This window comes from Sparus aurata, chromosome 1 (assembly GCF_900880675.1).
Source record: "Sparus aurata chromosome 1, fSpaAur1.1, whole genome shotgun sequence".
Lineage (NCBI taxonomy): Eukaryota > Metazoa > Chordata > Actinopteri > Spariformes > Sparidae > Sparus > Sparus aurata.
This window is the reverse complement of record NC_044187.1, coordinates 29,374,960-29,402,858: the sequence shown is the minus strand read 5'-3', so window position 1 is coordinate 29,402,858 and position 27,899 is coordinate 29,374,960. Positions and strand designations below refer to the sequence as shown.

Below are 27,899 nucleotides of genomic sequence, written 5' to 3'. Positions count from 1 at the left end.
CCCACCCCCTCCTTGATGGACAGGGTGAGGCCCCGCCCCCTGAATGTCTCATAATAGCAGCTGGGGGCTCACACAGAGATAGCAGAGAGCAGACAGAGCAGGGACACTTATCTGCTGCCTGGCTGTACAGTAGAGACATCACCGCTTTGGCTGCCGCTTTCTTGTCAGAAAATACACACTAGCGACTTCTCCGACTTTCACACAGCCCCAGGCGCATGCTCAGACCCACTGACGGTGCAGTTGTTTTATTCAGGAACTCAGAGGTGAGTACAGTAACGCCAGTCACAGCTAAACGCAGCCAAAGCTATTACACTTCGGGGCTTTTGTTTTGCATCAAGCCAGCTAACCCGTTAGCTCCGCCCGGACCACTTTCCTGCTGTCCTTCTCCTTCATGTCAGATTTAAAGACGGAGGAGAGGAGGACAGAGGCAGCTGGAGCGAGCTGTTAGCTAGCTCTTACAGCAAATAGAAGGACGTCTCCCCCCCGGGGCACGGCTTCACTCTGATGTTAGCTTGTCGAGACACTTCAAGCTAACCTCTCGCCGCAGGTTTCTTGAATAGTCCTTGTTTTGTTTTTGTTTTTACAGGCAACGGTGATGGGTACACATACATGACAGTTGACGTTACGTGTATTATTATTGAGCTAAACGTCGTGCCAGTGTCTCAACACTGACAAGAGGAAAGCAAGCCTGTTACAAGTTTCTGTTTTGCCTGGACTCAGTTGTTGTTTGCTGGGCAGTGGTGCAGGTTTAGTTAGCTCAGGGCTTGTCTGTGAATCTTTCCAAACCAGAGCTCCCCTCAGATCCCAGTGGGCCATGGTATCACAAAGGCATTATCTTAATAATCAAACATGCACTAAAAGGACTGAAAACAGTTCTATAATGCGACATCAAAGGGCGTCTTATAGGGTTATTAAGGTTTCCTGGTATGATATCACTGTTTTACACAGTTATTACAGTTATTAAAAACAGAAAGCAGATGGTTTTATTTGGTTGCTATATTTTGATTTAAAAAAAAAAAAATCAAGTACTTTAACGGTAGTTGTTTTGTTTTTATGATAACATTAATATGGTAGCTTTCAAAGCATTAGAAGGGCTCAAGATGAACTTCTCACTGTGGTTGCAGTGGTGCGCCTAACTTTTTCATGTAGGTGCACCAGAACATAATCTAGGGGCACCCAATAACTCATTTTAGCTTAACTCATTTTATGTAAATGGGAAACAGGAATAAAGGCCCAATACATGTTTTTCTTAATTTAAATCGCATGCAGCAAGAAATAAGGAAAAGCTCAACTGTTTACTCAGTCTTGTCAGTTTTAAAGCAAATACACATGTACGCCAGACATGCTGTAGGTTTCGTTTACTCTCCAGTCCAGCCGCAAAGTCAAAAATGATGACAGTGTTTTGATGTTAGTGGCCCTGTTGACAGGCGTCTTCTGCCTCCACATGCAAGTCTCATTTGCATTTGTGCTGGCACTGAGAACAAGAAAGCTGACCTCCTCTGCCTTTTCCTTCCTGCAGCCAAGCCTCTCCAGTGACAGGAGGAGAATGATAGAGTGTCAGCATGAGAGGAAAGAAAACATGCAGCTCTCTGTGGTCATTAAAAAGACGGGGCTATCTGAGGAAGAAATTCTAGAGGCGTTCCACAGATTGTTGTTTTCCTTTTTTTGGCCTCTCTGCTTTGGTTTGAGTGGTATAACCCCATGTTGAATCCTTTCTTAGGTCATAGATTCAGTCTCGATCTTTGCTTTGTGTTACAATTTTGCCTAATCAGTGAGGGTTGTTTGTGTGCATGACTGTGTGACACGGTACATTAGACAGACTAGGTTTGATCTCAGTAATTTGTACAGTGACCCAACTGGTCTGACCTCAGTCACCGTCTGCGTCCCTACCACAACCACCCTGTGCATTTTGACGACACCGTGGGAAAATCCCCAATTGATTGATGATGACTAAACTGTTGTGATTGACTCAACAGCTCCTTACTGAGCACAGCACGCACAATAGGTGTAATATCTTTAAAGTGATAAAACAGTCATATCAACACTGTGATTTAAAGTGACCTTGAATGAAGCTACATTATCCTTCCACATTATTTTCACTCCTTTTTTACTGTTGTTTAACAAAGAACACAAGTTAAGTCAGGTCATTTGCTCGTATCCACTAATACAGTTCATCTAAAGAGATAACATTTATGTTGGAATCAATATATTTGGTGTCTTCTCGTCAGACACAGCAAGGCTTTCAAGATGACAACTTCATGGAGCGACCGACTGCAAAACTATGCAGACTTGCCTGCCAACATGGATGGCCTGATGATGAAGAAATACAGAAGAGAGCCATACCACAGGTAAGAAACGTGTGGAGTGGAGTCACTAGGTGCATTTCTGATGATCTGAAACCATGTCCAGATGGGATACCTGAGAATGTTCTTGCATGAATTCAGCAGCAAGACAAAAGAAATTCCCCTTCTGTTGTGCCATAAACATCAAATACAGTCAATGTGGTTAGAGGGGTAGGCAAAATAGAGGAAACACCTGGATTTTAACTTTGAAGGAATTTAAAGGTTACAAAGTTACAAGCTTACACAAGAGGGTTTATTTGAAAAAGTGAATGTATGAATATAATTTTGTAGCAGTCATAAAATTTGAATGCCGGACATGGCTAAAGTGTACCAGCAGCAGTAATAGTTTTGGGAAGTAAAACTTACTTACATGGTCAGTCATGAGACCAGTGTAAGTAAATGACCCCCTCTGCAATACAGCCTCAACAAAAAAAAAATTAGGGTTAAGCATATGTAATGCTTATTCCTTGTATAAGCATTAATGAATAGGTAACAAGTCCCTTATAACTCCTTTCAAAATACTTATTAACTTAATAAGCCAATAAAACCCATAATGAAAGCATCATATTCATGCTTATTCTTGATTTATTAGAATCAACTGTTAACAGTTTAAAGACTGATTTAGATAGTTATTAGGACATTGTGAGATCCTTATAATTCTCTTCAACAGAATTGAGAATATATGATAGGGCGTTGTTTTTGCTTTAGAGCTGGTAGTATACTGTGAGTAAATATAAATGTCTTATAATGACTAAGAAGGGCCTTGTTACCTTTTTAATTAACCATTATCACAAGGACCTCGATATAAAGCTTTACCCAAAGAGCATTGTCATTCAGAAATGTTATTTAATTAAGGCCGAGCAATTCTGGGCATCTATGTGAGGGCGTAACATATGAACCCTGAAGAAGAGGTTGTTTGATTTGAGTTTTTTAAGCTGTTGGATAATCTGCATAGGCCATAAATCCATAGAGTCTGTTTCCATCCATTTAGAAAAGTTTATATTATTCATCTAATTTGGATCTAATGAATAAACTAGAGTCCGATTGATATATATTGTTTGGCCCGTATTATCATCCATTATTGGTCTATTACTGATAAATTGGTACTGGCATGGCCAATATTTGCCGATAAGAGATGATAATTAAAAAAAAAAAAAAAGTTTACTGGTCAGTGCACTTTGTTACATATCTTTGCAACAAGTGTTTGGTAACCACATTTGAGAGTTCCCCATAAAAATTGTGTGCACAATGGCAAATTGGCAAACAGAATTGTTTACTTACTTAAGTATTGCCAATGGCCCAACACAATTGTTGGCCCAACACCGCTCAAGCTCTAAAATAAACCATCAATTAACCATGTAAAAAGACGAAACAAGCCATTCTTTGCTAAAACAAAACATTAACGACTGTGGCCATTAGTGCTTAAATTGAGTCAGGTCAACTGCTTTCCCAAGTACCGGTCATTGAGTAATAATAAGGACCAAAAGGATGTCACGTAGTTGTTCAATTAGTAGGTCAAATGCAATGTGACCATATCAAAGTGTAAACATCACTGCTTTCTAAGAATATTTGATCAATACCAGATCTGGCTTGGATAAATGTCAGATTGCCAAACCGAGCCATTCACTGTTCATTTCACTGAACAATCATCCTAGAAATTCTGAAACTTATAGCTTAGCTGTAAAACTACCATCAAGAACTTTTTATTATCTCTACATCATGGCTCTTCTTTATTGTCATTACAACAGTGCAACATCACTGACAAAACATATAGCTTGACTTTAAATGTAGTATTTACTTTTTCTGGCATTTGCTGACAATCGGGATCCAACATCATATGCCGTTTCTCTACTGAGACTGTTAAAAAAAGACAAGGCGATTGCTAATGATGAATTGTGAAGGATTGTTATTACCGTGCAGTTATTGTAATTCATTTATTTGTTACATTGCCTGTCATAAGTGGAGCATAACCCTTACAAGATCATGTCACAGAGATTTCTCACCATGAATTTGGAAATAAAACAGGTTTTGTGGGCTGAGATTTTCTCATATGCAATCATGTCTTGGGTGCGGTTTTCTTGCTGCTATTAAAAATGACTCTCTGTCTCGCAGCAAAATGTCACCATACTGTTGAGAGTTTGTGCATGAATCCAAAACTTCTAGTTAACTCAAAGGCAAAACTATACGAGCCACGTTTAATTTTAATCGATTCATGTTAGTTGTCATGTCAACACACGCACAGGTGGAATGTGGCCATAGAAGGACACTGTTGTGCCTTTACCTGTCGACTGGAAACGCCCTGTCATCACACTGGCTGAAAGGCATCAGAGTAATAAAGCATGCGTTGCTGTTCAATGTTTAACTCAGTGTAACTAAGACATGCTTGTCCACTGGGCACTGCTGTTCTTTCACACCATTATGTAATATGCAATGCTCACAGGGTTTTTGAAACTGTCACTCATCTGTTAGCTCTGTGCTGACATACTGTAATTCACTCTTTCCATTACCCTCCCTCATCCCTTGTCATTCTCCTGCGACCCACACATGCATGGTAATAAAGATGATGTTGATCTCAATAGATCAGTAGTTCAATAGCTCTGTTTAATTAAATTCTCACTGGCTTCTTAATCCCTTTAATCATTTTGGTGACCATTTTAGGGAACCTTTTGTTTATCTCACAGACAGACAAAGACCACTACTTCAAAGTGAGAGCTCAGCTGAAACAATGCAGCCCGATAATGAGCAGTGTATCACATAGCAGAGGGCTGACACTGGCCAGCACAGATAAACCTTGTGTTGCAGGGAGTCGAATCGCTGTCTCTGTGAGATTATGGAGCAGTGGAAGAAATCTGGCAGATTGTTTCACAGCTGCACTCAGATGGAGTGAAAGTTGTTAAAGAGATCCTGTTGTAGGTGTGGTGTGGCCCATGTGGGCTGTTTGAGGTAATAGTTGTGTCAGCAGGGGCAAAGTCAAGCTGGCTCTGGTAATCAAGCCACCTCCACACACCCACACCCATTGTCAGTATGCTCTGAAGAGACTTCAGTTATCAATCAATTGATGGCTCTTTTATTGCACTCACTGGAAGAGGACTCTGCTCGCTCAATGCTGATAAAAACTGACAGTAAAGTACAAAGTAATATGTATTCTGTGGATAAATTGAATTAAATACTATTAAATGAATACTAATTTGTATGAATCAGTACAGAATAGTGTATATGGAAATTTAAAGCAGAAATAACGAACATTTCAACTTTTCCCCCCTTTGAACTTTCCCCTTTGGTATTACTGTTGGCCCCACTGTTGGTAAACGCAGCATTAGCAACATGGCTGTTGCTAGCAGCCTGTCCACCATCCAAAGCAAAAAACTGCTCCGAGAATACCAGTTTGACCTAAAAGAAAAACAAATCTCAATGCTATGAAAAGTCTGAATTAAAGACTTGATTGCATTAATAAGTAGGCATCTGATCTGGTAGAAAGAATGCCAGTTGTTTCAACATTATCTGGGGAAAGGGATCAAGGAAATCAATGCCTCCTCCTGTTTTGGTTGCACAATGGCAGCCATGTTTCCTTTGTGCCTTAAATTGCCTTAAACTATTCCTGCTGCTGGTACACTTTAGCCATGTCTGGCATTCAGATTTTATGATTGCTACAAAATTATATTCATACATTCACTTTTTCAAATAAACCCCCTCATGTAAGCTTGTACTTTGTAACTGTAAATTCCTTAAAAGATAAAGTAAAATCTTCGTTTTCCAGGACAAATCCAACCTGGTGGCAGACTAAATAGCATATTGAAATCGAGGCTTAAATGGAAACAAACTATATGTGGATGCTGTCATGTTTTTCTCCAGCCATTACAATGTGTCATACAGTATTACATTTAGAATAAGTTAGAGCAAAAAAGTTGTCTACTTCCATGCTAGCATTGAAATATTTCAGCATTCAAGTTTTGCTATTTAAAAAATTAATTTTATAACCCCACTGAATTCAGACAGAAAATTCAAGAGTTTGCGCTTCAAAGTTGAGGTCGACCAATTATCATTTTGGACAAATTATGATTATCAGTGTCTGTGAAACTTGGCTCCAATAGTGGACACCTTCCAACACTCACTTGCGGAAACACTGTCCATCTCAAAATTAGATCTTTGTTTGCATAAAAGTATTTGTTACTTTGAGTTTTGCTCAGTTCAACAGTTATCCAGTATCTGATAAATTGATAAGAAGTCAAATGAGCTGAATATTGTCAGAGTGTCTGCGATCACTCCAAACTATCATTGTTATTTGAGCCTTTAAAATTTAGACAACCTCCAGTAAACACTCGTCACATCTGAATTTGTTTTTCCTGGATCACACAGCCAACAGAGCAAGAGATTGTTAGAAATCTTGACCTTTTGAATCTGAGTAACTTAAACATGTTTTTGTAAAATATAAGACACTTACATTATTACCTCAGTTTCCCACATTTGTGAAACACCAGTAATAAAGAAAATATTTACTATTTTATAATCAGGCAATCAGTTGCTTGTTTTTGCTTCTGTAAGACACATCCATGTATGTCACAAAAGCTTAAGTTGCTCCCTGTGACATTCTTCTATAAAAAGAAGTCAGCTCAGTTGGTAAGTGTTTACATTGAATCAGATCTCAGTATGGTAAGCAGCTGTCGCTCGGGGCAGGGCGCTTGCTTGATTCTACCTGACTTGTGATTGTTCTGGATGTCTTTGAGGGCCCACAAACATCATGCTGTGACAACAACAACCCTGACTGACAGCACACAACAACAACAGAGAATGACGCGGAATAGCCACAATCATTTTTGCAACAAGTCAGAAAATTTCTGAATGGCAAGAAAGCAAAGAGAGAGAGAGGAGGGGAGGGTGGCATTGTTTGTGGGCTAGAGCTGCCCTGTGTTGCCGGAGCAGGTCAGACCAACGGAGAGTCAAACTGAGGTTTAATTTCACGCAGAATGCATCGTCAGTCGTCTGCTGGACTAAGATCTAAATGGGAACTTGTTCACTATGGATCTGCTGCCAGGTATTTCACTACTGATACAGAGATTGTTGAGGAGGACTCGGTCATTGCCACAGATTAATAACAAGATAAATTGCCTTGCAGACAGTTTTGCGCTTGTGTATCAGATTAATGTACGAGCTAAGAGAGATGTAACCTAGTTTTTTATTTCAGTGTTTGATTTTCCTTCAGCTGATCTAATCTTTATTTCTAGCATGACTAAATATTGACTTGGTGTGGAAATATCTAGGACCACAGTTACACATTGAGTTCAGTCATAGATGTTGAAGATAAGTTATGTAGGTCTGTGCCAATGTTGAAGTCAAGCTAGCAGTGTGTGTGACTGTCTTTTCTGTGGAGGCTGTGTCAGCCAGGCTATGTCAACACTGTCTATCGCTGTGGCCGCTGTGGACCCCCGGTATACGAATGATTTATGAGTCAGCACAGTGGACCTGTTTCCTGGAAGATTGTCATGCTCAGAACTAAGTCTGTACGGTTTTATAATCCCTATGTTTAGAGTTTTGTTAACTTCCTATTAAACAGACGTATGTGGCATTTTATTATTACCAAAGTAGTGCTGCACAATTGTTTAATTAAATTTACATCTTACTTACAATGTGGTGATGTAAAATGCCAAAATATTTTTTCTGTCCAACATCAAGCCTAAATTGTTTTTTTAAAAAAGTGCTATCTTGTGATATTCAGTGTTTCACTGTACTTTATGTGCCAGTATTGTCAAATATTGTTTCTTTATAGCCATAACAGTTGCTGTTAATTGTAGTTTTCTTGCAATGTGGAACTACTGCCCTTTGAACAGAAACAAATGTTTTTGTCTTGTAATTGTTCTCAAGAATGACAACTGTGAAAATAAGTAATGAAGTAATATATTCGAGACATGGCACTTTGTTGGGTTCATTTGAGTTCAACTTGTAACACAGTGTGCGGTCAAGCCAGACATTAAATGCACTTGTTTCTTATTAGCAGAAAGGTTGCTAGAAATCATTTTTGATTAAAGCATTTAACATGGCCTAGGGCTAAAAGCAGTCTTAGAACCTTCTTGGCACAGGCTAAAAAAGTGTTCCCTTTGGCACAGTCTTGGCACATTCCAAAGTGATTTAACCCTGACTTTAGCCCAGGGTCTGCTGGTCCTGCTCCAGAGCAGGGTAGGAAAATTGTTTAAACATGGTGCTAAACGTTGATAAATGGGTCTAAAGTACATAAAGTAGTCATGCTTCACTTTGGATTTTAAACAGTCTTGTGTTCCTCGGACATTTAACCCAGGATGAGTAGAAATGCAGTGCGAACAGGTCCAAGGTTAACCCTGTGTTAACAGTGTGTGAGTGTGTGTGTGTGTGTGAAAAGGTTATAAATTATGCCAGGGTCAACTCTTGGCCAAGAAAATGAAGTGTGAAAAGCCCTGATGATATTTTAACATGTCACAATGGCCACAGTGTGACCACTATTTACAATTACAATATGTACACTGCTTGATCCATCCTGTAGTTAAGGAAACATTAGAAACCGAAGGTAAATCAGCAAAATTACATATAAAAACCTTTTCTTTTCTTTTCTTTGTTTTGTGTAATTGACTTACTGAGTTTTTATTCCTACTGAATGAAGCCACTATAGCTCGTCAGCTGGGTTATAGTGGCTCTATTCAGTAAGTGAAACAGCTAAAATTAGTGATATCTCCAGAAAATAGTGTCTCCATTGACTCTCCCAAAACAAATGCTGAATTCATTGTTGGATATTGCATCATAATTAAAACATTTACCTCATCTTGTCTCCTCTAGAGTGTTTGTCAACAGAAGCTTGGCAATGGAGAAGATTAAGTGCTTTGGCTTTGATATGGATTACACTTTAGCAGGTAAGTTGAACACAATTTCACAGAACTGATCAAGACTTGTGATGAAACAAAACTAGACTGTTCAGTTGATCTTTCTGTAAAAAATAGGATTTAGGAAAGATACTAATTATTTGATATTTACAATCTTAAAATGTGATTTATATTATTTTACTAACTTCTTATTTAGTAGCCAAAACTAATATTGTTTTAACCTGAAAGATCTTTTATACATTGATTGGTAATGAAAGTAGTCATTAGCACTCTCACTATCACGTAGTCCACGTTGGCCAGAAGGCTGAGCAGCTGATTCTCAGTTTACATGGATTGTCCTTGCTTAATGACTGGTCCAAATGAGCATCAAATGAATCCATGTTGATTAAAAGGTTTAGAGTTACAGTAAATGTATCCTTGGTACTCAATCAAAAAAGATACAATTGTCCAGAAAAAGGGTAACTTTTGATTTTGAGTGAGTACAAAGAATAAAAAAAGATAGTGAACGAATCCTGAGTTTTGTGTAAAGTTAAAGTCTTCAGTATCCCCTCTTTTCAACTCTATATTTGGCTACCTTACGACCCCCCCCCCCCCCCCCCCCCCCCCAGCATAGCTCCTCACAAAGCTGATTGGAGATGTTCTTTTTCCTACTGACCAGTAACTGGGCCAAAAATATCCTGATTTTTCATGCCACTTTGTTCTGTGACTCAGCTCCAGTTTTTGGTCTCTCCGTCTCTATAAATAAATCCTCCCTGACTTTGAAAAGCAGGTCACGTTTGTTTGTTGAGTTCACCAGCGATGGCTCCCTTGAGAACGGGGATCACACGTAGTCCCCCTCTGGCTCCGTACCCCTATCCCTGTTCAGAGTGCTGGAGATTTTACAGACGCTCAGCTGTTGACATGACTCTCTTTATGGGAGCCCATAACCAAGTGTTAATGTTTGCTAGAAGCATGGCTATCATGTATCTTTGGAGGGTGTTCAGACTTTGACCACAGACGTACCTCTGCTCCAGGGAGCTGGTGGTGTTGCAGAACGCCTGCTTCTTGACCACATACAATATACTTAAAGCAGCCCCTACATTTATTCATTCATTCATTCATTCATTCATTCATTTATTTATTTATTTATTGACAGAACAATAGAACAAAAGAGATGCTATGCTGTTCACTCCCCCGCCCCACACTTTGGCACTTTGCACATTTCCACTGCCTTTAACACCCTATAAAAAACAACTGTCTTTTTTAAATGCTGACAGCTTCCTAAAAGTGTGGTTAACTGTTTTGATGATATAATATGTCTTGAGAAGTTGTCTGAGAGAAAGATGATGAAAATATACCATGGATTCTGAAGTCATGTAGTGGGACAGCTCAAACATAGTTCCTGTCAACAGTTCAATAACTGCAGTCAGTCAATACTCATGGTATCCTGGCCTATATTAAGCTGCTATTCCACTGAAGTACTTTCGGTATAGTACCCTTTTGAACCTTGCGTAACCCGTGGTAACTGTACCTGAACACCAGATGTGCTTTGCATTTCCACTGCAGACAGTACCGGTCGGCTTCAGGGTAACGGCTTTCTCTTTCCAGCAGCTGGTTAACAACAGAGGTGACTGGTCTGAGCTCTTAATAAGCTGCTGCATTTGTCAACTGACACAGTGTGACCTGTTCTACAACTGACAACGTATACGAACCACTCACACCTTACACTCCGCCACTCAAATGCTTGAGAAAAGGCTGCAGGCAGCGAGACAGGAGACTGCTGATAAAAAGCAGGAGTTGAAATCCTTCCTCAGAGTGCAGAGGAAGTGACAACTGTTTGGACTGACCAATCAGTGGTCTGCAGTGTTTTTTTAAGTAGCAGGTCAGCCCACATATACTATCCACAACTTTTTACAATGGAAACGCAAAAATAACCGTTACAAGATGTAACAAACTGAACTAAACCAGACTGCTTGGTGGAAACTTTAGACAGTGGGATTAATAATTGGTCATGATAGAAGCATGAAGAGGCATATGTCCTGAAACATCTCATTTTGATTCACATATTTGTAAACTCTTTCCAACTCACTACTACCTAGTTCAGATGCTATTGTTCAGTCCTGATACACAGTTCCTGCAGTTTTACATCACCATCAGACAGTTTTTGTAATTTTGCACATCATGCTGGTGTTATAAACAAGCCCAAAACACTGTTTAGTTTGCTCTAGCTGTTTCAATGTGCGGTGAGGCTATTTAAAAAGGCTCTTTAGTAATACAAAATATTAATAGTACGGACATTTAAAGATCAAAGTTTAGTCCAAGTGCTGAATCATTTACAACTGCTGCAGTGCATGCAAAAGCCTCACGTTTTGTAATATTCTGTGAGGCTTTTGTATGAGATCACATTGCCTCATCTGTTCTTTTTGCTCCATTCTGGAGCACGTAGTAGCTTGCAGTAATTGTTGCCCAAACACACACACAGGCCCAGATTGCATTGAGAGAAACACACAGTTTTGTCCTAGTTTTCTAACAGACTTTTGGCTGGAATGTAGGCCCCCGAGGCTGTACTTTAGTTTTCTAATTTTTCCACAGTATGTTCACTAGTGTCATGAATCTGTGACAAAGACCTACATGTACATATTATTGGCCACAGACAAATTAAGACAGGGTGTTGTGTGACATGGTTCTGATAAAGTGTGGGATTTGGTGTTTTTGGATTAAGGTGTCTATTAGTGGAAGGGTGCAGGTTGTTTACCTTCTGTGTGTCTGTGGTGTAGATTACATGTAGGCCTGAAGGGACCGGGCCAATAAACTGGGTCTATAAATTGTGAAGGAGAAACCACACACCTCAGTATTTGGGGCAGTAGGAGTATAATTAACTGGCAACAATCTCATCAGAGAGATACAACGTAGAAAACAGATCCCTGAAACTAGGGACACTTGTTGCCTTTGCTCTAAGTAGATGGTTGTGTGTGTGTGTGTGTGTGTGTGTGTGTGTGTGTGTGTGTGTGTGTGTGTGTGTGTGTGTCACATACTGACAGAGTGAGAAATATGAAAAGGGGCTTGCAGCAGGGGAGAAAGGATCCCTATAAAGCAGAAATGCAGAGGAGTTAAAGACGCTGAAAGCAACAATAAGACAACTTCCGGTCTGGACACAAATACTGTAAATATGGATTTTCAGTAACATCTGTTGATTATATTTTCTCTGCTGCCCCATTTACTAAATATGCAACTTTCCGATGTGGTTTTAATGGAAAAACAGACCTACAAATCACTCCACATAGTACGGCGCAAGCCTTTCAACATGTGAAATAGTGAGCAGCGTCTGGAGTTACTTTTGAAAAGGATATTGCACAGGCTTGTGGGTGTCATGTGTTGGTATGGAGTTACTTAAGGGGGCCTTGTTGTTCAAGTTGTTTGGAGGTGAAATGGTTTCGGTGTCACTTAAATCAACTGAAGACAAAAGTAAGCACTAAAAACCTAAACTAAAGTCATATGCAGTGTTATTAAAGGCCTGTCAAACTTCTGTCAGTTTTAGTCTTTGTGTATTTGTGTTTTTGTCTGTGCTCTTCTCATTGGTCTGGAGTGGGCTGGGCTCCAATTGAGAAATGTGCATTTTGGTCTAAACTTTTATTAGATATTCATTAAAGACATCCTTTTCCATCAGTCTTTGCCTTTAATTTGTATTTCTTTATGAATATTTAAGGTTTTAGAAAAATACTAAAAATTTAAAATCGAGTTTGGACGTGATGTGTAAAGACATTATTTTTGTGTAGTTTCTAAAACTGTTTTTGTCTCCAGAATTTTACATTTGAGTTTGGCTGATTTACTTACATTTAGTATGTAAGCCTTAATGTTACAGTAAAATATGAGTAAATATTAGTAACTGTAGAATATAAGTTGACAGTAGCTCTAAACGAATGTTATAGTTCAAGCCACTTTACATTATTTATACTGTTTAATTCTTTTTAACTTTATGCACATTCACAAATATTTAGCAAAATGTATTGTTATAGAGAAATACTTTAGATTTGAAGTATATAGCGACTTTCATGGTTTTTTCCTAAATACAGTTCTGTTCCACTGAGTAGTAGCTGTTTTCACTATAGTTGTGGATGACTTAGAGGCATGTATTTGGCTGTCGGTTTGGATGTCCTCCCACAAAAAGATGGTTTATGTTTTTCAATAAAATAAAAAAAAAAGCTATTTCACATAATTTTGGACCAGCATTATTACCACATCAGTGTACAAAAAGTCTGAAAAGCAAATAAGATATAAACAAACTCCCCTAAATAAAAGATAACGCTTTCTAAGAGCTAGATCCTACAACCATTAGATCTGCTGAAAGTAATTTAGTTGATTTTATGTTCATCCTGCTTAGATGGTACACAAAATAGTCTGGGTGCTGCACCTTAAATGTAGGGAAAACCTTGGTAGTTGTAGTACTGTAGTTAGTGTCTATGGCCAATAAATCGTGACAGCAGTCTTGTCTAATAATTATATAACAAAACAACTTCCTCATCGTAAATGACTCGCATGTCTCACTTTTATATAACCTGGATTGAGATCTGATTTTGTTTATCCTAAGTGTCAGTGTAACACACCAGTGTCCCAAGGTCAACATGTGCGAAGTGCCTCTCAGTGAACTAAAGAAAGAGAGAGTGGTGATAGCAAAGGTGACAGAGGTTGACGAGTGAGAGAGACGGAGGGGAACGGCATTTTAGTTGGTGTATGCTACTGCTCTGGGCAGAGAGCCCAAACCAAACCCTCTGTTTGTGGGAGACCACGGCGGGGGGTGAGAGAGGAGGGGTTGAACTGCAAGAGGTTACGTGATTATAATGCAGAAACAGGCTCCAGCTTACAGCGCAGGGCTGTCAACAAAAGCACAAAAGCTTTACTGAACTCAAGATTTTCCTGTAACTCAGTGCACGCTCATTATGCTCCTGTGTGTAACCCAGCATTTAAAACACTCACACACACTTTGCGGAGTAGGACACAGATGTTTTCCTGTTTGTCCCCCACTAACTGCCCTCTATCCAACCATCATCAGCCAATATTTCTTCCCCTCCAGAGGCCCCACAACACCCCACTGCGAGTGTCGGCAGCAACAAAAGCACATTCTCTGTTTCGTATTTATAACATCTGACATATTCTTTTCCCGGTGTCAGATAGCATTGTAATCCTCTGCCAGCCTTTACTTAGCTTAGCATCAATCCATGTTTTTATTTTCGGATCCCTCCTCTGCCTGGGTTTAGGCTTGGCCCTGTGGTAAATATGTGATATTGGGGGGGGGGGCTCGTCGAACCCAGCAGGGCTCATTAGCCGTTGAAAGTTGTTGAAAAGTGATTTTTCACCCTCGCGCCTGATCCTGTTTCTTTGTGGATTTGAGTGCAGAACGCCAAGGCCCCTTGTGGATAACAAGAAGAAGGAAGGGCAGTGAGTGTGTGTGAGGGGAGGGGGTTTGCTGTTGCGTGAGAACATGCTGTTATCAAAATACTGAGACAACGCCACAGACTTTCAGGTGGCCGAGGTAGAAAAGTCACATGTATGTGTTGTGTAACATGAATGACTTCATGTCACCTCTGTTGAATTGTTGTTTGCTCAGTAATAAGACTTGATTTTATGTTGTACTCTCTGGACTAAATCTGGACACATGTTGTTTGTCACATTGCCATGTCTTGATTAGTTTTATTATTTTTATGCATGAGAAGATAATATGTTCTCAAGTTACCAGAGCCCAAAGTCAAACCTCAAAAGATGACCAATATTACAAAAAAGTTGAAAGATACTAAGAAAAATATTCAGTGTTCCAACTGACTTTTTTGAATTATTGTTTTGACCTGTTGGTTATTTTTGTTTTTATTTTTTTAGATTTATCAATTTGTAGTTTTGTCTAGCGCAAAAATTGCTCATCACAAGTCCTGAGGTTTACAATTTGATTGTTTTTTTCAACTAACAGTCTAAAAGTCAAACATCAAATTACAATGGCTGGGAAAAGAAACGAAGAAAGCGGAAAAACCCTTCATTTTGAAAGGCTGCGATCATAGAATGTTTGGCAATTTATCTTAATGTCTTATATGCAAATTATTTGATTATCAAAATTTAGATTACTTAATTGTAGATCAATTGTTTGACAATCAACTAACTCATTTAATTAAATTGCCTCAGTGGCTGACATGACTAATGATAAATCAGTGTTTCAGAATATTTTTTTCATATTCTGTCTATTAACTAATTGATACATTCATTGTTTCATCACTTGATAATGAACAAAGATTAACGTACCAGGCTCATTAAGACAGGACCTAATGGTTGTTGTGGTAACACTGTATGTTTGTGTATGTGTTTGTTTTCTAGTGTACAAGTCACCGGAGTACGAGTCATTAGGTTTTGAGCTCACAGTGGAGCGGCTGGTTTCCATCGGTTATCCTCAGGAGCTGCTCAGCTTTGTCTACGACCCATCCTTTCCCACCAGGTCAGACCAAACACAGCCTACTGTGCACACATGATGATGGTGGTTGTCAGTGTTAATGGCCAAGCGATGCTACTGTTGCCTCACCTCTAAATGTCTTATTGTGTTTTTTCAAACTGAAAACATAGCACATTTTTTGGAAACAACACACGCCATTATCATTTTAGTCCCACTCAATCAATCCTCATAACTTATTCTCTAATCTACATCTTATTGTAAATGACAGCATTTAAAATGCCAGATAATTAATATCAAGAGATAAGTTTAAAAAGTTTTATTCTGTGTTGTATTTAAGTTTATCTCCTCTCATTTTTAGGGGCCTCGTGTTTGACACCATGTATGGAAACCTGTTGAAGGTTGATGCCTATGGTAATATCCTGGTCTGTGTCCATGGATTCAACTTCCTCCGAGGGTGAGTGGTTCCCACATGGATCTCTAAACTCTAACCCCGTTCCTCTGATTGTAAATTATACTGTACGTCAAATTTGTATTATTATATTACGCATTGTTTATATATGTGTGAGAGCACGAAAGAAGAAAAACAAAGTTTTAGTCTTGTGTTTTCTTTTCCCTCAGCCCTGAGATCCGTGAACGGTACCCAAACAAGTTTATCCAGAGAGATGATACAGAGCGTTTTTATATCCTGAACACACTCTTCAACCTGCCAGGTAGGATTTGAACACTTGAACAATGACTGAAGACAAGTTTGATGGTGACTTAGTCTTAATGTACTGACAAGTTCTCCGCATCATTCTGTTTTTCTTCAGAGACCTACCTCTTTGCCTGCCTTGTGGATTTCTTCTCCAACTGTGACACATACACAAGGTAAGGAAGTTCTAGTAACACTTTCTGTCATGCAACTAGTTTCTGTGCACTCCATGGTGACACAAAGACCGTTGCAAGCCAAACTGGGTCAAGAGCAAGCCCTACAGCATGGGAGGGTCCAGGTGTCTCAATTGCTAATCTAAGCTAATTGTTTTATAATGGAAATCAAACGGGTGTTCAGTCAAAGAATCTTCTTTTCCTATGACAGTGACTTAATAATTCCTTAGACTAATTGTAGAGAAGCATGGATTCTTATCAGAATCACCTAGGAATTAAAAATGTTCTCACTAACTATTTACACAGAATAAATCATGGTACAACTATACGATAATCTTTTACATGCTACTGTAAGGAGATACAATGGCCTGTAAATTTGTTGAGAATGTAATCTGGAATGGCTGCATGTCCTTTGTCCTCTGAAACCTGGTTGTTGGTCTTTTAGGGGGAGAATGCTTTCCTGTTTGGCTGGGGACCCCTCCAACAAGGGAAGGCTATCCCATTTAAAAGCAAACAAAAAAACAAATGTCACGTTTTTAAAAACCTTCTGTAAAGATGTGGCCTGTCCGACGGCTCTGTACGTGTGTGTCTCTGCTCCTCTCCTCCAGCTGTGAAACTGGCTTCAAAAATGGTGACCTCTTCATGTCCTATAAGAGCATGTTCCAGGATGTCCGCGATGCCGTCGACTGGGTCCACTTCAAGGTAAGACTTCTTTGATGGGTGTGGAATGTCAGTTACTCAGTATGACACGAGTGTGTCTCATTCTTTGGTCTGTACTGATGACCACTTGACCTTTAGACTTCGACATGTCTTAGACAAGCAACAGAGCTGCAACATTCAGTCCATTAATCTTTTATGATAATCAAAAATATCAAACATTTAGTGGTTGCATTTTCTGTAATGTTTGGGCTGTGCTAAATTCTGGTGAGAATATCTCACAATCTATGACATTTTATAGACTGAACGATTAATTGTGAAAATAATCATTAGTCTCAGCCCTAACAAGCAGCAAACATAAAAGTGGCTTCCACACCTGTAGTTTGGTTCATTTAGTCTGGGTCAAGGAAAAGCGTACATGAAGTAAGATGGGCCAACAGGTAACTCACTGATTGGACAGTTTTGATGATGTCATTCTTCATCATCAGGGCTCAATTGCAGAAATCGAATTCTGCTGTCTGACAGCAGGTTATGCAGCAGCTAGCAGCGGTTTTTCCTCCCTGGTGTCACAAGGTGCTTCTTAAGAAATAGCTGATTGTGAACATTATTAATTGAGACTTTAGCTAACCTCATATGTCATTCTGTATGACGACACTGATAGTTAATAGCTCAGTTTAACTCGTTCTTTACCCTTTTCTGAGATCACTGATAATATACAAATTTAACAGGTTACAAACTCATCAGAACCTCTGGTTCATCTTCTTTTCACTTTCTGATGTGACAGGGAAAATTCCCACACTCATGCTGATGTGCATAAGTGTTACTACAGTTGTTATGAAATTATATTGCCTTAATATGAGCTATATAGCTCTACACCACCTATATACTGCAGAGCAAGAGACAGCTTTCTTAACTGTTTGGTTGTGAAGTTTGCACTAGACTTCAACTTAAAACGTTGATATGAGCATATAAAGACAAAATTTCATGGAAAAACAAGTCAGAGTTCAGTTGAACCAAACCACAGGGGTCAAGTGTCCACGAACTCTAGGATTTATCTACTGGGACTAAGAAGCATCGTATCACATTCGGTTGAAATTCAGACATCAAGACAACTTGTCAGGGGAGAGCTAACGGGATGGTGGCAATAGACCAAATGTCAGGGAGTCATCAAAACCATAAATAGTCTCCCTCCGGGACTCTGACTATCTATGATGCTCAAAACAGCACAGTTAAAAACAACATCTAAAACATCTGTGTTGGACATGCAGGAAGATGTTGGTATCAGGCCCATAGAAACCCCCACAGTTTGATTCTGTACAGAGACATCAGGTTTAAATTGAGGCTGCTTTATAATCACATTGGAGTAAGTTTAACAAAATAATATTAAACAGATCTAAACATGTAAAATACTTAAGAAAGCATTACATAAAGTTAAAGGAAAAACAATCTTGTTTTGCTACCAAATCTGTTATCGGTACAGCTCTCTCCGCTGACACATCCTGTACAACCCACAGCTTAAGGCCACAAGTCATCATGTGTTGTGTGTGGGATGTCTCCTGATGACATAAGGATGTGATTCTCCTGCAGACCGTGTCATTGTTACATTGTGTATTTTGATTCTGTTTAGTCTGACTCCCGTCTCTCACAAATGCAGGGTACTCTGAAGGAGAAGACGGTTGAGAACCTGGAGAAGTATGTAGTGAAAGATGTAAGTAGTTTGTATTCATCAAGGGTGCTGCGAGTGTGTGTGTGTGTGTGTGTTCTGTGTTAGAGAACACACACAAAGTCTATGTGGTTTGTAAAGATTCTGAGAGCTTCAGTCTTTTCCTTTCTTTGGTTCTTCTCTGTTCCCACCAGGGGAAGCTGCCTCTTCTCCTCAGCCGAATGAATGAAGTTGCCAAGGTTTTCTTGGCTACCAACAGTGACTACAAATACACTGATGTGAGTACAGGCATGTGAGTTATGGTGGAAAGTTCACTTCTTAGGGGGAAACAGTAACAAGGGCATTTAAACATTGCAGGGGTGAGACAGAGGTTCATTTTTTCTGTTGGCAGCAGTAGCGGCTGTATTAACTCGAAACACTGCTGCGTTTGGGTTGACTGTTATTCTGTGTTGTGTTCTCACAGAAAATCATGACCTACCTGTTTGACTTCCCCCATGGCCCGAAGGTAAAGTATAGATTTTCTTCACCTCCCTTTTGATCACGCTTAGAGCTGTATTAAATATGCAGTTTGAGGTTGAAGAAACATTTTATGTTTATATGCGTATGTGTGGCTTTTAACTTGTGTGTGTGTTTGTATTGACCACAGGCTGGTACCTCCCACCGGCCCTGGCAGTCCTACTTTGATCTGATCCTGGTGGACGCCAGGAAGCCGCTGTTCTTCGGAGAGGGTACGGTGCTCAGACAAGTAGACACGGTGAGCACGCACACATACAGCACACAGCTGGGGCAGAGAAGACGTTGCTCACAGCTGTACTAACACTGACGTATCAGGACATGTTGCAGCCCAGTGGCATGTCAGCTTTGTAAGCTGTGGGCAGATACATGCGTACATATTGATATAAAAGAACCAGTTAGTCCAAAATTCGACAAAATGTAAATTAGAGGGTCTGTAAATTTGTGCTGATGATGTTCTATGACTGAAACATTCACATGTGTCACACCACTTCACATTTTGTTGCCTCAGCTTTTTTTCTTATTTATCTTGTTTATCTTGGCTGTACACCTGATACTACTTCTTGAAAAGCCTGAATTCAAGATGGGATTTCACATTTGTTTGTCTTTACATATTGTTCAAATACACAATCACAGCTGCATATAAAGACAAAACAAGAGGGCTTGTAGATTTACAAGAGTTTTTACTCCGATTAATCTTACCCTGTGAGGCTGAATCGATGTAAAAAGACACAAATGATTTGTCCTTGTGACTCATTATGGGCTCTATTTGTTTGCTGGCCCTGCACATATTTTTAGCTGAATGTTATTTTTCATATGCTTTTCATGTTTAGTTTATTTTTGCTCATTTCACAATTAGTCACACATGACTAATAACGTCTTCAAATCGACTAAATCTTTGAATTTCAACACAAAACTTCACATTTGTTGTTCTCTTACATCCAACTTGTTCACAAATCGTATTGCTCTTTTCTGTAACAGATACAAAGTTAAAGTATTAGTCATACACGCGCTGCCCCACACGTTACACACATACATTTACACACGTTTATCTTTTGCAGTAAGTTTGTCATCTATTTGGACTCACAAGAATTCAGCTTCAAACACTGTGAAGATATGATCTATAAACATTTTGATCCGATCATCCTTCTTTCGATTACCAAAAAACCTAAATTCAGTTTAATTCAAGGATAATTATTCCTACATATACAATATTTCAGTTTGACCTTTTCACATACTATATTATTAGCAATTTGAAAAAGAGAAAAGTTCACATTCTTGACGCAGCTTACAAGGTTTTAACAAATTAATAGAATAAAAAACATTTTTCATGTAAAAATGTGTTTTAACATATGGCTTCACGAGGCTAACTCTGTTAGTAGTTTAAATTTGTGTTTGTGCCAAGGTTCCTCACAACAGTCTGATGTGTTTTGTTATGTTTGTTTTTTAATTGCAGACAACAGGACGTTTAAAGATAGGAACATACACAGGACCTCTGCAGCATGGAATAGTTTATTCTGGAGGTGAGACTTGTTTCCTTCAGTCATTCAGTCTCTGTTGTAGATATTACTTGTGTGTTGTAGTTGTGATTGATATGATTTTAATGGCATTCTCCTTTAGGTTCCTCTGACATTGTGTGTGACCTGCTGGGGGCCAAGGGGAAGGACATAGTGTACATTGGGGACCACATCTTTGGAGACATCCTCAAGTCCAAGAAGCGTCAAGGCTGGAGGACGTTCCTGGTTATACCCGAGTTGGCCCAGGAGCTACACGTGTGGACCGACAAGAGCTGTGAGACAAACAAATAATCACAGGCCTACACACTCAGTGACATGTATAACGTCCTTACTGTATGGAGCTGCATTTCCAAGTATTGCACGAAGCAGTCAGTGTCCACGTAACATTAAATTCTATCAAAGAGCTGGGTTGATGTACTTGTGCTGTCAGTAGCTAATACTGTGGTAACAGAGAGTTGACTGGCAGCTAACAACAAGCTTGCAATTTTGATAAAAGCACCGCACTCACCAGCAGCATTCATTGTACAGACAATCTGCTCCGTGTTTGTCAGGATGGACGGACAAGGTTCTTCTCCATTTTGTTGGTTATCAGGGTGACGGGTTACAAATTACACCCCATATGATATATAATTGGTTGCCTGAAAAAGACACAAGAACCTTTGTGAATAGTTCAGATTTCGTCACCTATAAGCACTCAAAAGAGGGAAGAAATTAAGCTGGGTGCAGTGCTTTTTCTCTAGGTGGCTGGAATAATGAAATAAACACACTGGCTTTCAGAAAAAAGTGTTATGTGGTCATAGCTTGTAATGCTTGCATTAGAAAACAGTCTCAACAGGGACCTAGGACAGCAGCTCTGTGCTAATTCTTACAACAGCGTGCGCATTAGCAGCGAGGACTCACAATCTACTCCTGTCTTCCAGCGTTATTCGAGGAGCTGCAGGGCCTGGACATCTTCTTAGCAGAACTCTACAAGTAAGTTATGACCATAAGCCTCATTTCCCTCCTGCCTTCACCATATCCTCCCTCCCTGTCCATCGCTGTCTCCTGCAGCAGCTCTGCTGCTCCTTGCCCTCTGCAGTTGCAGTGTCTGTTTGCATGCATGTGAGCGTGGCTCTGAGGGAGAACAAACAGGGTCAACGGGGTAAAGTCTGAAGGGGTCAGCTCTCGCAGGCCGCCTGATAACAGTGCATCACTAGCGTTATTTATATCCCTGGCACAACTCGCTGCTGCAACCACCTCTTTGACACATTACCTTTCAGCAGACTGATATCAGTATCCCCCTTCCCCCCCCCCCCGCTCTTGTCCTCATCGTCTTTCTCTCCCCGTCTTTCCTCAGACATCTGGACAGCAGCAGCAACGAGAGGCCAGACATCAGCACTATTCAGAGAAGAGTCAAGGTACGGAGTTTAATCACCTCTGTCTCTATGACAGCAGGAGACCTGTCCACTAGGAAGGCCTCGTTACCTGTTTACTGTATGTTTGATACAGGATCTACATTAGTGTAATCATTGACAAAAATACACTTACTCATTGTTCGCTCAGTTCCTGATGAGGTAATTGCTAATTCAGTTGTGTCAATGAACAACCACGCCAAAAACCCTCATAAAGATACTATACTGTCCGTGTTCAGGGCAGTAAATCTTGTTGGAAGCAGATAAATCTTTGTGTTTGACAGGAATTTGCAGGCTCACCTGTGTCCTCTCTTCTCCCTCTTGCCTCTCAGAAAGTGACACACGACATGGACATGTGCTATGGCATGATGGGTAGCCTTTTCCGCAGCGGCTCCAGACAGACCTTGTTCGCCTCACAAGTGATGCGTTACGCCGACTTGTACGCAGCCTCCTTCATCAACCTGCTGTACTACCCCTTCAGCTACCTCTTCAGAGCTGCACACGTACTGGTGAGTGTCTGGACGTATACGTGGGTTCCTACAAAGTCTTAAAGTTTGGAAAATTATTCATTTTAATTGTTGTATTTTCAAGATTTGGAATACCCTCAAATTTGAGTATACTTGAAAAATGTTTGATTTTGAACATCGTGTTTGTGTTTCATCAAACCAAGCACTTGTACAAAGCTCTTATGTGTGTGGAGCTGTGGGTTTATAGTGTGAAAAACTACTCTGAGGGATATGAAGGGGGGAGCCAATATTTAAGAACTTAAGAACTAATAACTTGAAGCTATAATTGATTATAATTAAGTGTTTTCAATGCATATTATTTTTTATTAAAATCGGCGATTGACTCCCCAGATGCCCCACGAGTCGACAGTCGAACACGCCCACGTGGACATCGACATGGAGTCGCCGCTGGCCACACGCAACCGCACCCACTGCAGCGACTGCAAGGACCTGGAGTGCAAACGCAACCAGCTGACCCGCTCCTTCAGCGAGATCAAACCTCCCAACCTGTTCCCCCAGACTCCCCAGGAGATCACTCACTGCCACGATGAGGATGACGATGAAGAGGAGGAGGAAGAAGAGGAGGAATAAGCTTGTATTGAGAAAAAACAAGTTCCTGTTTTCCTGTTTCTGTCTTCTTTGTTTCCCAGTAGAGTCAGGTAGTTCTCTCTCTCAAATTGCAGGGAGGAAAAAAACATCTCCAGTATGTGTGTGTGTGTGTGTGTGTGTCTATACGCCAATACTGTATGCACACAAACACACACGCACACACGCACACACACTGGGGTGTTCTGAGGAAAGTAAAAAGGACCAGTAGCGAGACAGATCATATGACTGTCAAAAGACTGTATGCATGCTTGGTCCTCATAAACCCAACTGTTCCTAGCTTCTTTTAAAAACAGAGACAAAAAAATGAAAAAAAAGAAAAGTTTAATGGTTTTTAATCGATCTAATTTGATTAATGTATTATTTTTCCCATCAGACAGACAGAACATCAGACTCTGTGAGTTTTATAAGCTGACTTCAGAGCAATCTATCATATGTGGTTCGTAAACTGTAGTTTAATCCTGACTGCCACAGTATGCATATTATAATCGAAAGTAAAGCAGTTTGCAGTCACAGTGTCATAAAAAAGATCCACATACTGTATCACAACACGTTTTTTTTTTAATGCAACATGGGAACAACGTGCAGTTTTTCGTCTGTTTAGTTGTGTCCGTTTTCTTGTCATTATACAGGACTATTCTCTTCTAACGTGTGTGTAAGGGTGTGTGTTTCTGTGTGTCTGTCTGCCAAAGTAGACTCACTCAGATGGCAGCAGCATCTGAGGGATGGTAAGCTAAGAGTCCATTGTACTAAACTGAAGCACAGAAGCACTGAAGCACAAGCTGGCGTTAAACCAATCCACAACCAGATGCATTTTATTCGAACGGCTCTTGAACTGATGTTTTGTTACCAAGCAACAATGAGGACAGCTCTGTAAACGTATTTTATGCCCATAGACTCTATGACAACCCTGGACTACAGTAGTGTTACTGTAAATAGCTATCAGGTGGATGGTTTGACGCCATGAGCAGCTAACATGCAGTATTTCCTCCACTTGGTTATTTAGGAAGATGAAACTTGAGTATTGCGTTCAGCTATTTCAGAGGGTTTTATTTTGGTGGGGGGGGGGATGTACAATACAAGACAGCTGTGATCTTTCAAGCAACTTTAGAGATGTGTGAAGTGATCTTTGTCAAAGTGTATCAGTGGCCTCAGTATGCAGGGAAACGAGGCCTTTTAGGATGTACAACATAGAACTAAGTGCAGTAGGCCAACCTGCTTCGTTTATCCTCTTGGCTTTGGGGCGTTGTTGGGCGTTTTTTGTGTATCAGCTGACCGTAAATCGTTAACGTCATCATCTGGGAGAATAATGTCGGCAGAGCGTGTGTTGTTGAGTGTGAACAGTATTCTTCTGTCGGGCCTCTAAACACTGTGAAGTGACCATTTCATGATAGTGTTGGTGTGAGCTGTGACAACTGGTTCAGAACTTGATGAAGATCTGTGAGTTTAAAGACTTGACTCTGCATTTAATTTGAATGTTACGGGTCAACAAAAGACACCATTGTTGGATAACACTTTTGCTTTTATAACTATCATTAATAAATGGTAATAAATGGTACATTTACATTTAATTAAACTTAAGTTAATAGTTTTTTGGCTGTTAACAAACATGAAATGCTTTGTAAACCATTTATTAGGCAATTGTTTATTTTTAGTTATTACATTTGCAACTGATTTTTATAAAGATTTATAACAGCATAATAAATGGTTTATAAAGCATGTCATCGTCGGTTAACAGTGGAATAACTATTAACTAAACACACATGCAAAACAAAAACCTGAGTAGGAATGCAAGAAATAAAAAAAAGTTTAAAAAATAAATAGTTTTAAAAATATAAAAAATCCTAACCTGCCTAAGAAAAAAAGGGTTTTAGATTTGGCTGAGGCTGAAAGTTGTTGCAGTGCAAACAGGTAGTGGGAATAAATCACATCGTTTATGAAGCATGTGACTTAAAGGTGCAGTATGTAAGAATTTTAGTTGGAAACATGCAACAATTGACCAAAGTTACCAACAGTGTGAATAGATAAATACATAAATAACAGTGTCGACGTTATGTCAAAGACATCTATGTCTTGTGTTGTAGAGATATCTATTGAAGTTAGCATGCTAACCAGCTAGCCCAGGCTCATTCTACCTCTTTGTATCTCAAGAGAGGATAGTATGTTTAGCCCAGGCCTCTGCAGGTTGGTGCCGGCTCTTTCCTGCAAGTCAGAAGCCTAGCTGGGGTAGATGTAAATCACCTCTGTACCAACAAGTACGGGGTGCTCTGAGCTTCCTGTCCAGGCATATTCAGCTAATGGGAAGTGCATTCAGCGGTTACTTTGCGGATGTGCTGTTCCCTTTTAGTCTGAATTCGAGAGGAAACCAATTCTTACATATTGCACATTTAAAAATCCACTGAGTTTTCAACTGGAGAGAAGAAAAATGTGTGAGACAAAAATCCGATCTGTGTGAAGGGATGAGGAGACCGTATTGTGAAACTAATGTAAATGTTGTTTTTTTTGTGCTAGATTGGGATGGAGACTTGGCTAGTGACCAAATTACCCACCAACCGTCACCAGACTTTGATTTAATTGTTGCTAAAACCTGATTGGTGGACGGAAGTACGCGACATCAATCAGCTTTTTCCAACAGAGCTCAAAAGTGTAACGCAGATCTGTTTAACATGTGTCCAAATGCAACAATGTTAGCATGTGCGACACCATGAAAGCTGCCTGAATGTCAAACATGGCCTTTCCTTTATTAACATCCTGTATGTTTTAACTTTCCTCGCCTTTATATTCAGTCTCAACATGTTGTGTGGGTCCTGTGTGTTGGATCGGCCTGTTGATTTAGGCCACAAAAGGGAAGAAACAAGCCGTCTACTTTTTGCATAATTTTTGGTTTTGGCCTGATGTGGTGTGGAGAGAGGTGAATGTGTTGAGCTCTGTCTGATAATTCAATGGATGAAACCTTGTAGAATATTAAGAAATATATTACAACTGTTTGTTATCCTTTATTCTTTTTTCTATCCTTTTTTTTTCTTAATTTTTTTTTTTTTACAACTGAAATATTTGTATTCTCAAATTTGCATTGGTTTCTTGAACAGATAGTGACTGGATATGCGACATGAGGCAGCTGCATTGCTAATAGTAAATAGTTGACTGTCTTTTCTTTGCATAATTTGCATATGCATGTGAAAATACTAAGCATATCCGTTGTGGCAGGGGGTTTATGGTAGCATTGGTTTGACTTCTATGTGGACTGCATCACTTTAGGAAAAAAAGCTTTTTTGACTTTTGTCATTGTAGTTTACACGGAGACAAAAAAAAAAAAACTGTAAACCTGTAAAAAAGAAAAACGTTAGAATGAAGGGCATGTGAAGTACCGTAACAACAATGTTCCTTGTGTTCAACACCATGGGGTTGTTTTTATTTTTCTAAGCTAGTGTTTTAAAATTGTCTTGGTTTACAGAAGTGTAAATAGACATTTCCATTTCTTCTTCTTACCATTTTGTTCGCCCAACTGTTATTATTCTTTTTTTGGTTAACTTTTATACAGTACCGTAGAAGTCTGTCGCTCGGACTTTAAATAACTACAGCCTGGTGAACGGGTTTACAGTGCTTTAGATGATTTTTATCCATCGTTGTGATGCAGCCACATTAACCACAGGTGCCAAACAGTCACCTTCCATTTTCTAAACTTTTGTTTTTACGCATATCATTTCCTGTTCTCCCAAGCAGTGTTTTGTTTGTTTCCAGAAATTACCATACAGACTGTAATTACATAAAAATGTAGAATAAAGATAGTTTTTCATAATTTTCTTGCTGTTTTCTTGCTACCGTTCAAGGCTGGAATACCAGCTGAGCTCCTGGTCTACCTTGTTGCAATTAGTTTGTGGCAACTTAAAGGTCCAGTGTGTAGGATTTAGTGGCATCCAGCTGTGAGGTTGCAAATTGCAGCCAACTGAACGCCCCCTTTGTCCCTCCTCCCCCCACAGTGACCTCTAAAAATGCAAACAACGCTAAAAGCCCTCTCTCGGTCAGTGTTTGGTTTGTCCGTTCTTCATAATGACATTATTCTATTCATGAATGTGTGCTTAATCAAGAGATCACAAAGAAAATTGCTTAGTTCTAACACACAACATGTGGACATTTCGACAAACTGGTGGTCAACAGGGGCACACGGTCTGCCCCAAGGTTTAGCCGTTCCTGCAGCCATGAAAGAAATATTTGTAGCGGGGTAAAGCTGTTGAAAGAAGTATGAAGACAAGGGGGGGGCAGAGGCTGTTTATGGTGGTAGAAGCTTCTGTTTTCAATGTCCCTAAGAGTTACATCATGACAGTAATGATGGTAGACATGCATCTCATGGTGGTTCACATGCAAACTAAGTTCAAGGACAGTAGTAACACGCTGTTCAGACCTAGAGACCATCTTCTTTTGCTGTCCAGTAATATGGAATGAGACGATGGATGCAGCTGTAAAGTTTCTGCATTTCAGTGGAAACTGTCTGCAGATGTTGGAGAGGAACTAAGTAACTTGTTGAACTGACTCACTGAAGTAGAAATTCTCAAGAAATTGGAAATGCTAAAATAAAACGCAGCAGC

At 39.7% G+C, this 27,899-nt stretch overlaps 1 protein-coding gene across 1 annotated transcript; it reads left to right on the top strand.

Annotated features, from left to right (window-relative positions):
• The first annotated feature begins 42 nt into the window (after nucleotides 1-42).
• On the top strand, nucleotides 43-27,112 carry nt5c2b (5'-nucleotidase, cytosolic IIb). Its single transcript, XM_030417182.1, has 18 exons — nucleotides 43-263; nucleotides 2,229-2,348; nucleotides 9,144-9,217; nucleotides 15,524-15,641; nucleotides 15,955-16,050; nucleotides 16,215-16,306; nucleotides 16,406-16,463; nucleotides 17,069-17,162; nucleotides 18,772-18,825; nucleotides 18,975-19,058; nucleotides 19,244-19,285; nucleotides 19,427-19,534; nucleotides 20,750-20,816; nucleotides 20,914-21,084; nucleotides 21,731-21,782; nucleotides 22,147-22,207; nucleotides 22,534-22,710; nucleotides 23,059-27,112. The coding sequence occupies exons 2-18, from the start codon at nucleotides 2,248-2,250 to the stop codon at nucleotides 23,296-23,298; spliced, it is 1,689 nt and encodes a 562-aa protein (XP_030273042.1). The 5' UTR covers nucleotides 43-263; nucleotides 2,229-2,247; the 3' UTR covers nucleotides 23,299-27,112.
• Nucleotides 27,113-27,899: the final 787 nt, after the last annotated feature.